This window comes from Lepeophtheirus salmonis, chromosome 7 (genome assembly GCF_016086655.4).
Source record: "Lepeophtheirus salmonis chromosome 7, UVic_Lsal_1.4, whole genome shotgun sequence".
Lineage (NCBI taxonomy): Eukaryota > Metazoa > Arthropoda > Copepoda > Siphonostomatoida > Caligidae > Lepeophtheirus > Lepeophtheirus salmonis.
In genome coordinates, this window is record NC_052137.2 from 16854987 (window position 1) to 16867081 (window position 12095).

Genomic DNA, 12095 nt, shown 5'->3' on the forward strand with positions numbered 1-12095 from the left:
GTATGATTGTTACTTAATTATATTTACCCAAAGTTACACAGAATAAATCTATTATTATAATGGTGTGTTTTAATTATTTTCTCCAAATACAAATATTGGACTTTATCTGAGACAAACTTATACTTTTATTTTTACAGTTTCCTTTATAATTAATAAATCCTTGGATTATTTTTTGATGCTTTTTTTATAGTAATACTGTCATTTAGCCTTCGTCTAATCTATGAAAATGGCGTATTGCATTTAAAAAGATCCTTATGACCAATAATGGAAATCTAGTGTAGAATGGTCATGTTGAAAGAAAAAAAACCCCCACTGAAAATCAACATGATAAACATGACAATTTGAAGAATTTTTTGGAGGAGAGAAAGAATAATGCTCATGACGTTTCATTAGATCAATAGCTACAATCACCTGTGACAAGAGAGGAAGGAGAAAATGATATAAAAAAGTTTAAATGTTAGAATGACTCCGATGTCAATATCAAATTCTTCTCTGAGTCCAATAAAGACTTTAAATTATATATCTGCAACAAATCCTCAGGGTTACGCTCCGTCTTTTATTAGGACGTACGAACGTTCAATCTGGTTTTGAATATAATTGAATCTATTTAGGAAAGAAAGTTTACTACTCAATAATCAAATATCAATGAAAACTGAAAAGGAAAAGAAAAATCTTTTTTGTTTATTATTTAATCCATCGTTTTGATGTTCACTTTTACATCTGATGTATGCATGATTGCCTACTTTTGGTTTAAATTGTTATAAAAATGAATAACCAAATAACTTACAATATTTTCTCGGTACTAAAGCTATTTTAAATGTCGTCTAAGATTATCTTCTGTATAACCGTAGTTCATTTTCTCCTTCCATTTCCTTCTCCATCATTATAAATGATATACATAAGAGACCAATACCAAACAGAAACAGGGCTCTTGTTAAATAACAATCCTTATCCGTTAAGTTGTATTTTGTTAGTATCATTCACGATTATTTAAATAATTATTTTTTCTCATTCATCCTACTAATGATGAAAGGTAATAACAGATATTGTAGGTGTATGTCATTACATAAAATATTTGTTATTGCAAAAAATAATTATTAAACTTTCCTTGAAGGTTTGATAAACAACTTCTATTACATTCCTATGCTTTCCTTATGTGCGAATATATCAAGACTGCTACTGTAAGCATAGAAATGTTAATTATTCAGGGTTAAATGCATAGACAATTCACATAGTGACAATAAATTATATTCTTAAGTAAATGACATCATAGAGTAAATACTTACTCAAATATTTACAAATAAAAATTAGAATCAATTACCCTTCTTTTTCTGAATTAAAAACGCTTAAATAGAGAAGAAAGCCGGAAAAGATACAAACATTTTCCCTAATAGATTTTTATATACATAATTCATCAGACAATCATATATATACAAATGTATTCATATATATGTATGCTGTCAATACAAAAGCAAGCTAGAATGATTTTTCTCAAAATTGAGTGTGGATTACATCAGAACTCTTCGACGACAATGGCTAATTTCTATCAACAAATTATTCATATTAGCCCTTCGGGTGTGTTTCAAATTGCACTTGACAGTAGTGTTTTGTCAGTCCTTAAGTATTCGATTCATTCTAGTCTTTGGACCGGTCCTATCAGTCCTTGGGGCCGCTCCTTCTAACTCTCAGTAATAGAACTGATTAACACAAGAAGAAATGTTTAGTTCAGTGACGTCATCAAAGATCAAACTTTATGAGTTATAGGACTGATATGAAGGACTGAACTAGACTCAGACTTACCTTGAGAGGACTCCAGTTTTCAGTCCTAAATAAGGACTGATACAACAATACTTGAAAGTACTCAAAATTGATCGTCACAATAAAAAAAAAACCGGAAAATTGATTGATTTTATTTGAAAAGGGCCATATTGGAGTAAAATTAAGTCACGTTATCATATAAGTTAGTTATATACTACAGCTAACTTTCTTGGGTATCTTGACCCAAACCACAAATTTGAATACAAAGTCTCAAAATTAATTCAAATATGTTTTTGAAAAATTGGGTTGTGTACAAGTTGCAACTTATATACGCAAACTGTACAAGTTACAATAAAAAAGATGAGATAAACAATCTTAAATAAAGGATTGCCATACAATGATTGAAGATTCCATGAATGATCGATATATTAATGGTAATTTTTTTGGCTATTTTAATAAAAAAGACTAAAATATCCTTTTAACATGACATATTATAAAGTTCAAATTCTTACAGTTATATTACTTATAAACACATCATGACCATGTAATTTGTAACGATCAAAATGTAAATTAATACTTGGTAATTAGAATAACCGATACTATATTTAAATTATGCAGTTTAAGACAAAGAAATTGCAACTTGTACATAACTTATATATTAGGTTATGGAAAAAGCAATTTTGTATTTCCCGCCCTTTTTTAACTTAGTATATCCTGTATATTTTAGGTCACATTGTACCATACGACAAGGTGATGTAAAGGTGTGAGTGTATACTACAAACGCTTTAGGGATAGTATTGCGCTTGAGCGGTTCAGTCGTAAATCGTCGTCCGTCGAGTATGGAGGTCTCAAACGAAGAAATTCACTATATTTTATATTTTTACTCACTGAAAGGGAAAGGCACGTCGAAAGTTACCCAGAAAATTTGCGTTTATACGGCCCGATATTTTTCGATTCGTTTTGTAAAACAGTGGTTCAAATAATTTTTTATATCCGCTCATTTTACCCTCACCTGATAACAACTCGACCGTTCGAAGCTCGAAATCGAACAGAAGTGGCCGGACTTGGTGAATAGGACACAACAAGACAACGCCAGGACGCATACATCTTTCATAACACGCCAGAAGCTCCGGGAGCTCTGATCAGAAGTTATTATACATCCACCTTACAGTTTAGACCTGGCACCAAGTGACTGCCACCTTTTCCTGTCTATGGTAAACGCGCTTGGGGTTACAAACTTGGCCTCAATAGAGAATTGTGAAAATTGGTTGTCCAAGTTTCTTGCCAATAGGGACAAGGGTTTCTACAAGAAGGGCATTATGATGTTGTATTATTGTTGGCAACAAGTTATCGAACCGAATGGGGCATACTTGGCTCAAATCACTTGTTATATAGCATTGAAATAAATCGACAATTACAAAATTACTTTTTCTCCAACATATTATATTCGTCGAATAAGCTGGGTTTTTCTCATTTTCTTGATTTTTGTACTAGATTCTTTGGGTGACCCGCCTAATTTATTGTGTACTAGTTGCAAGCTAAAATTATAATTTAAAATTTTAAATGAATAATCCAGTGTACTTTTGATGATAATTATGGTATAATTGAATATTCCATGGATGGTCGATATATTACAGTTATATAGGGGTTTTCAATAGGGACACTTACACTTTACGTTGATAGGTTTCAAAAACAACGTCATATTTGTTATTGTTTCTTTGACAACTGTGCTCAAAAATAATTGTGGTTTCATCATGGAGCAGTACACACTCGAGCAACGCTTGCAAATTATTAAAATTTATTACAAAAGTGGCGAGTCTTTGATCCAAACTTTAAGTGCATTAAAGCCAATTTATGGTGGTCAACGTAATCGACCTGCAAAATCAACAATTCAACGTTTGGTGGAAAAATTTTAGTCCACATACACGCTACTTAATGTTCTTGTGCCAGTGAGACAAAGAAATGCACGAAGTGTAAAAAATTACTGCCGCAAGCGTATCAATTCAAGATGACCCAAATTTGTCTCTTACGCGCCGTTATCAATCGTTGGGCATATCTGTGACATCGTTGTGGCGAATTTTGCGAAAAGATCTTGGCCTACACCCGTATAAGATCAAGTTGACACAAGAACTGAAGCCGATTGAGCACTTCAAACGTCGGGAATTCGTAAAATGGACTGAAGGAAAATTCGAAAATGATCCTGATTTTCAACGTAAAATCATCTTCAGCGATTAGGCACATTTTTGGCTCAATGGCTTTGTTAAGAATCAGAATATGTGCTATTGGGCCAAAAACCCACACGTGATTCATCCCCAAAAAATTACTGTTTGGTGTGGATTGTATGCTGGCGGTGTCATAGGGCTGTACTTTTTCGTCGACGATGACAATTGCCACGTTACTGTGAATGGAAATCGTTACTGCGCCATGATAACCGATTTTTTTTTTGGCCTGAATTGGAATATATGGACTTGGACGATATGTGGTTTCAACAAGACCACTTTACACACAGCAAATGTTACAATCGATTTATTGAAGAGTAAGTTTGGTGAGCGTCTTATCTCCAGAAATGGACCAGTCAATTGACTGCCTCTAGACTATTTTCTTTGGGGTCACGTGAAAGTCCTGGTCTACACCAATAATCCGTCGACGTTAGAAGAGCTTGGAACAAATATTCAACGCGAAATTGCTGCAGTTTCATCCAATTTATGCGGAAAAGTAGTGGAAAATTGTGTTCAATGATTGGACTTCGTAAAACATGCACGTGGTGGTCATTCAAACGACATCGAATTTTATTCATAAATTAACTTGAATGTTTTTAATGGCAAATAAAGAAATAGTCGATATCTCAAACCGTTTTCGTTTTATTTAAAAAAAATGTGAGCACTGTTAATGAAAAACCCTTTATTATGAATACAAAAAGTCCTTTAATAGATCAAAAATAAGTAATAGCATCAATTAATAGCTTTGGTAATTAAAATGGTTGTTGTTGATATTAAATATCACTTAATAAGACGTATAAAATATAGCTTGTGTAACTTGCTTCCAACTGATAACCTTTTGTACATTTTATAAAATCATCTTCCATTCATATAATTTCAATGTCTTAAGTTTTAACTAATATATGTATACAATTAAAATAAATACAGAACTTCAACACATGTGCACAAAAGCTGCGGAAAAAATAGGAAGGAAAAACTTGTATCACATTCAGTAACACACAAAGAAGACGACTTGGAAGTCAACTCAAATTATATATATTATATATTAAGCAAAGATGAACACTCATCAAATCTCCTTCTTCATTCTCCTCTCAAAATTAATCATCTCCTTCGCCACACTCCAAGTTGAGCTCGACGAGAATTTAGATCCAAATGCTAAGGTCCTCACTGTTGTCACACTCAAAAAACCTAAGGTTTGCGCACAAAATGCCGAAGTAGGAGACTTTATGAAAGTGCATTACACTGGGCGATTCAAAGATGAGAATGGAGAAATATTTGACTCCTCAAGGAATCGGGGACATACATTTGACTTTGTTCTTGGGAAGGGACAAGTGAGTACATAAGTAGACCACATAGAGAATCCCCGTTTTTTAATATTTGTTAAGGTCATCCGAGGCTATGAAATAGGAGTTCCAGGGATGTGTCTGGGAGAGACTCGAGCTTTATACGTTCCCTCTCATCTTGCTTACGGAGAAAATGGATCTCCACCAACTATTCCTCCTAATTCAGACTTGTATTTTATGGTGGATCTCATCCATATAGACCGATCCAATAATCCTAATTATACTTAATTATGTACAAATTATTCGTTATGATTTAAATAAAATAAAATTTAAAAAAAGTGAGGGTTATGAAATTTATTTTTTGAAATAGTATCTCAAGACCTAATTGTATATTCTAGAGGAAAAAGCATTATAAAGTCAATATGAACATAAATTAATGAAAATGACTAAGTCATCTAATAAGCTTTAAAGTTCGATTTTTTTATCCCTTAGTGTAGATAATATCACAACAATAAAAAAGAATATACATTTACATACATACAGCTAGAACACAGAACAGTCAGTATTAATGTGTATTGAACAACAAGAAAAAGTAGTCATAAAAAATATCTGGATGAATTTGCTAAAAAATATTGTCCAATGGAGGATTGATTTATTAAATTGATGACATTTGATCCGATAACTTTTTACCATTCCTATCGGTATTATTTCCATTTTGACTACTCATCGGTATAGATGTCGATTGATTATCTTGACCATTATTATTCTAGGGGTGATAAATAATTACAATAAAATGATTATATTTCAAAAGATTGATTCCTTACTTTGGACATTTTGGCTGCCCCTCCAGAGATTATGGCTTTATACGTTGTTGTGCGTCTGAGATATAAGAAACTGATGGCTAAGAGAGCTAATGCAAAGAGAACTGCAAATACAACTGCAGTTACCATGGATCCGTAATAGGTATCCACCTCCTCGCCGTTATTTAAACGAGGATTTTCTTTCAAACCTAATATAAAGACAAATTTAATCAGATTAATGACTTGTTCTCATCATATTTATAGATCAATCAGGAACAAACCTTCGGACTCTGCTTCAGTATATACTCCTTCTTTCGTGGAGATATCTAAAAGTTCTGATTTTGCAACTCGTCCATTCGTTAAATATGCCTCCAACCAAACTTGATATCTATAAATGATAGTTTAAATATGATATGAATGAAATATGATTAAAATTAATATTTACGGTGTAGAAGGCTCTAAATGTAGCAAATTCAAAATGTTATCCGTCTCCATATTCGCAATTTTGAATATGGAACGAGATTCGACATCATTGACCTCCATATAAGCCAAACGGAATATACTAACATATTTTTGATATGGATTAGGGATGCCACTCCATGAAAGACGCATCCACCGATCTCCTATGTCATCTGCATTCAATTTAAGCTTGAAATCATAAGGATCCACTCTAGGCTCTGATGTTTTGAATAAAACACCCCCTTGTGGAATAGATGTGTACTCTACGGTTGTGTTGGAGACTGGAATGAAGTACAAATCGACTTTATATTCTGTATTTGAAGCAAGTTCTGTAATTTGATAAAAATTGGTGTCTCTATGAATAAAGGGAGTCGTTTCTGGGACTTGCGAAGTCTCTTCACCATTCTCCATGCTATTGTATCTAAATATACAAATAAAATAATTAATTATACTCAAGGAAATAAGAATCGGGCAAACCGTATTTGGACTCCATCAATATAATTCTTCTCGTATAGAGTTAAGTATCTCCACGTCACCAAGGCAGAGTGAGGTTCAATTCGTTCAGCCTTCAAATAAAAATTGCTTGCCTTCTTGATAAGCTTAGGAGCAGGGGGCTCCTCTGCATCAAGCAATTGAACAGATATAATTTTTGACTTTATTATTTTCTTATGAACAGCATCATTATTTGAAGTCTTGATGTGAACATCAACTCGAAGGAAGTATTTTTGTTCTGGAAGAAGTCCTCCAAGAACCAGTCTTAGTGTTCCATCTGGCTGTAAGCTAAATATTCCATTCTCAGGAGTGACCACTCTTGGAGTCCATTCCTCAGGTGAAGCCCCAGCTTCAGATCCCTCTCCTAGGAGAATTTTATAAAATCCAGGACGACCTCCAAGAGCTCTAGGAGCTTCTAGCTCGATTTCAATAAATGTAGAGTTGAGAGGATATGCAGAGCCACCTTCGATGGTATCAGGAAGATCTTCCAATTTGGTACATGTCCACATGTTACAGCAAGGGCGATCCTCTTTTGGCTGGATAACTGATTGTTCAGGTATGCAAGGAAGATAGGATGGGGGTTCTTCAGGAAGAGAGTTACATGCATCCTGGCATTGTACCTCTCCATCATTACAGTAACAACTTTTTTCACAGCCAGTTAGATTTTGAGGAATATTGTCGTAGTTTTTAAATCTGTAAAATGAAATTATATTTTAGTTAAATATAAACAATTACAGCCTGAACATGTCATTCAAAACATTATACGTATGACAATATACAGATCTTGTAAAGCAAAACGAAAATACAAATAGATTGATATCATACAGTAAAAAATAATAGTAGCTGGGTCAGTGTAGATGAAACATGGGATTACCCAAATTAAATCAGATATATTTCAAAATATAATATTCTTTGATTATATGGACGACATTAACAATAAATATTTCATTGCTCTTGGGGAGAGGGGATTGATTAATAAAATAGACATAATGAAAAATCCAGAAATGGGATCTTCAAATATATTTAACAATAAAAATAACAGTAGAAGAATCATCAGAGACAATTTCCGGGGTTAACAGACTCATTTCATCATAGAATTCCTTTGAAAAATGGGCTGAAGACTTCTTTGAAGGCATTTCCGTAATATAATCTACTCCAAATATGTCCTCCACCTGAGCAGCAATTAGTTTTGTGCCTACACAAACTTTTCTAAAAGTATCACATTCCAGTTTTTGAAGACAGTTTTTTTGTCGAATGATCTCAGAATCAATGTCTTCACCCTGATACCCCCTAACACAAGAACTAAGAAGTATTGCCCAAGAGCCATATCCAGTAAGACCTTCTTGAACAAAGGGTCTCAGTTTCCGTATAATATCTTTCTCCGTTCTTATAGATATGTCTAAAACCACTGAGCCAGTACGTATATTTCTATTTGGACTTCCAGTGATCACAAATCCAGTTGAACAATACTCATAATTGTCGGAAAAGTTCAATGAGTTTTGACGAGAAAGAAAACTCCAACTAAGGGCCTCACTATCACAGCCAATAAAACTAAAAGGCCCAACATCCTGGTAAAGGCGTCGTATAAAATGGATTAAATCAGCTAAATTAAACCCAATGATTCCAAGAATTCGTTCTTTAGAAGGATGAACGCCCGTCAGGCCATAAAAATATTCGGCCACTACCTCAAATGACAACTTGGTATCAATTAAATTTGGCAAGTCCACATCAGAGTCTAATATATTGAATGCAACAATTTGCTCTTTGTGTATGGAGGGTGGTATGCTAAGAAGTGTTACATCCGGAAGATCCTCCTCTGAACTTGAGAGTCCAGTTGTGTCCATTACTCTTAATGCCGTAAAAAGAGTGGTTTGTGGTTTTTGAAAAAGGCTTTGAATGCGATGTGCTGCACTCAACTCTTGATAAACGACTAAATGATTCTGAATGGATTTGAGATAACTTAAGTAATAAACACCTCTTGCAAAGAGAATAACATGTGCAGGATTGCATTTGAGTGAGTTTTGAATCCAATGACAGAGAGAATCATTGAGTCCAATACGACCATGAATACTTAAAAGTTGATTGCCACAAGTGTGAAACCAGGGATGTGCTATTGGAGGAGCTGTCTTACTTTTCCATGCAAATAACTCGACCAAGAATCGACGTTTAAAAAGAACTCGATTCGAACAATGATTCCATAGTTTAGAGACTCTTTGACAACATACAATGTCCTTAAAGGGCAAATAGTTGATAATTTGAAGCACGATCGGATATTGAGCACCAATAAATGTTTTAATAATGTCTTCGTTCATTTTTTATTTTTATTTTTTTATCACAATTGACTTGCCATGAATTAGAATCGACTGTTTAAAATCAGGAAATAAAGGATTTAAGGTGAAACAAAACAGAGCGTCGCATGCTAATAAAAATGCTATATATTTTATTTGATACAAGAGCCAATTAATTTCATTCTGAAGCTACTCAAAATATATCCTGCTAACGAGTTTCAATTAATGAAAAACAAATCATATTAATTTTATGAAAGAAGGGAGTTGATTTTTATTTCCATTTAGAAATAAAAATTCTCAAAATGTGTCTATACAAACCATGATAGTAGGATATCAATGCTCAAAGATGATAAGTCCAGCTCTACCAGGGTCATTCAAACGTGAAGTAGTATTTTATGATTAAGATACATCCATCTTAAACCAAATCTCAATTAATAAAAATAAGAGTCCTTTCGGCCAAACAAAGTATGTGTGAGGTATCAAAGGAAAATTCATTGGAACGTCATAAATGTGCAGTCTTTCATTTAAATACAAATACAGTACATATTAGATACTATCATGGAAACAAAAATCAAAATCCGTGATGGATGGAAAGATTCCGAAAATGGCTAATTTTTTTCTTTATAAAAAAAGAAAAACCCTTTGTGACCAAAAGAAAGAGGCCAAGTGGGAGTTTCAGACAAATTCACTTTTTTAATTGGGAACTTTTTAGATGCTTTGATCAGTTGTATCTCTATTTTTTATTTCAATGATACCCACACATACATATGATCTACTGAGCACGTGATGGTAAATTATTCAAAGCCTTCACGATAATATCCAAGGCTTTGGGATCCCTATAATATCAGGAAAAGTCAAAGTCTTACTTGAAATTCAAGACCCAAGTCCGAGTCCCGAATCTGTAAAGTCACACATTTGAATAGTAGATACATGTATACGTATATTGCAATCTGTCTATCCATCTTGATGAAAACAACGACAAAAAGATGAAAAAAACACTGCCATAATCTGCAAAGTGGTCCACATACAAAAGTATAATATTAATAGTAATAGAAACATAGTAACATGGTTTTTATTTTCATAAAAACGTAAGGTGGATATTATTTTCAAAACTAAACATTTTCGTTTCGATTATGAATGTAAATTCAAGGTTACTTGAAGTACAAGGTATGTCAGTAACCCCTGCCCCCTGGTTAATTGTATTTCAAGTTACTTTACGTCAATTTACAAATACTATAGAGCGTTTTCGAAGTGACGCCACAATTTTGATGTCGTCTATTTTGGGGGCTAAAACAATCAAGTTTTATCAAACTGAACACCTTTTTTTCATTAATATTGAGGGAAAAAGTGCACTTTTGGATGTCAAAAAGTGCAGAACAAATAGAAAGACTTAAACCTTACTGCCTATCAATTTTTTATCTCTTTATTGCCTAGTTTTATTATATATCGGACCCTTAAATGTATTCAAAATATATTATTACATTGTTATACAATCTTATTTACGTGTTGTAGATATAAATTAACTATTGCAATGGAAAGAATATGAAATATTTCTTTGATTAATTATCCTACTTTTCCAGTTTCTAATCAATTAAGAAAAAAAAAATCAAAATCTAGACATAATAGGGATTTTCAGTATATATTACTTTGATTTAATTCAAATATAACTTTATATCATTGGGATCTTGTAGTATTCAATGCAAGCGTGTAGTCTTTTTATTTATTCATAAAGCCAATTAAATGGTGTTTTGACAAAATTTGTTGGAAATTTGTCTAAAAGATGGTAGTAAAAATATCATCTGTGAGCCCCCAAGATGGGGTATCCAACAATTATGATGCAATTTATGACGTCAGTGAAACTGCTCATAGTCTATATTAGAAAAACAAAACACAATTATTTACGTATCCCAGTTTCCTCTTTAGCAAAGAAATGTATACACTCAAAAGATCACAGAACCAATATAAGAACTCATTGAAAGAACACTAGTACCCATGCAAATACCTTTTACAGTATAAAAACGTAGCACTTTAATTAAAATGGACTATTCGTCTTTTCATGAGCAACGCTGATGGGGGCCTCAATTAACTTTTATGAATAATAATACGAAACAGAAGAAAGACTCCGGACTCGCACTAAATTTAGAGGAGTCCTATTCCAATGACCTGAATAAATGAGTGCGCTGCATTGAAACTCTAGTGATTAATTTGCAGAAGATGGGTTTACTTTAAAGAAACCTAAATGAGCATAAATATCCATGGACAATAGCTGCATATTTGCTTCCTTTCATGGGTATATTTAAGCAATAATATAAGGAAAGACTTTTATTTATCATATAATAAACTAACATGTACTGAATACGTTTAAAACACATATGACGTACAATTACAAGTAAGTATAATAATAATAATATTTTCAAGTATCTAATAGCTGGCTCCTCTACCTAAAAACCTTGTGCCTACGTAGAGTGATAATATTATTTAATCGTTATGAACACATATATTTTTAAGTATGTGTAAATGGAAATAAGTACATAGGCTCATACAAGCATAGGTGGGTGTGTCCTCTTACTCTTATAGCTAGACTTATGCCTTTTGAGCTGTGTGAATGGAAATACTGCATTCATTACGACTTGTCAAAAAACAAACAAATATTAAACATCTACAAAATATTGAACTTTAAAGAGGAAGGAATTAAGTATTGTTGGATTGGAATGTATTTATGTATTTTTAGTTACATATTGATCCTTGAATGACCTTCAAATATGAATAATATAATAATACAAATGTAAGAGCGTT

At 33.0% G+C, this 12095-nt stretch overlaps 2 protein-coding genes across 5 annotated transcripts in view; one reads left to right on the forward strand and one right to left on the reverse strand.

Moving 5' to 3' along the window:
• Positions 1-4990: 4990 nt before the first annotated feature.
• LOC121122070 (uncharacterized) lies at positions 4991-5602 on the forward strand. The gene is made up of 2 exons (XM_040717078.2): positions 4991-5308; positions 5363-5602. The coding sequence occupies exons 1-2, from the start codon at positions 5033-5035 to the stop codon at positions 5546-5548; spliced, it is 462 nt and encodes a 153-aa protein (XP_040573012.1). The 5' UTR covers positions 4991-5032; the 3' UTR covers positions 5549-5602.
• Positions 5600-12095, reverse strand: part of sas (stranded at second) — a 40738-nt gene continuing 34242 nt past the window's right edge. For all 4 annotated transcript variants that reach the window (XM_040717076.2, XM_071890169.1, XM_040717077.2 and 1 more), the window contains 5 exons: positions 6997-7704; positions 6506-6940; positions 6342-6448; positions 6085-6269; positions 5600-6026 (listed from right to left, as the gene is read on the reverse strand). In XM_040717076.2, the coding sequence (XP_040573010.1) occupies positions 5916-6026; positions 6085-6269; positions 6342-6448; positions 6506-6940; positions 6997-7704 (1546 nt within the window). In that variant the 3' untranslated portion in view covers positions 5600-5915. The remainder of the gene's footprint in view (positions 6027-6084; positions 6270-6341; positions 6449-6505; positions 6941-6996; positions 7705-12095) is intronic.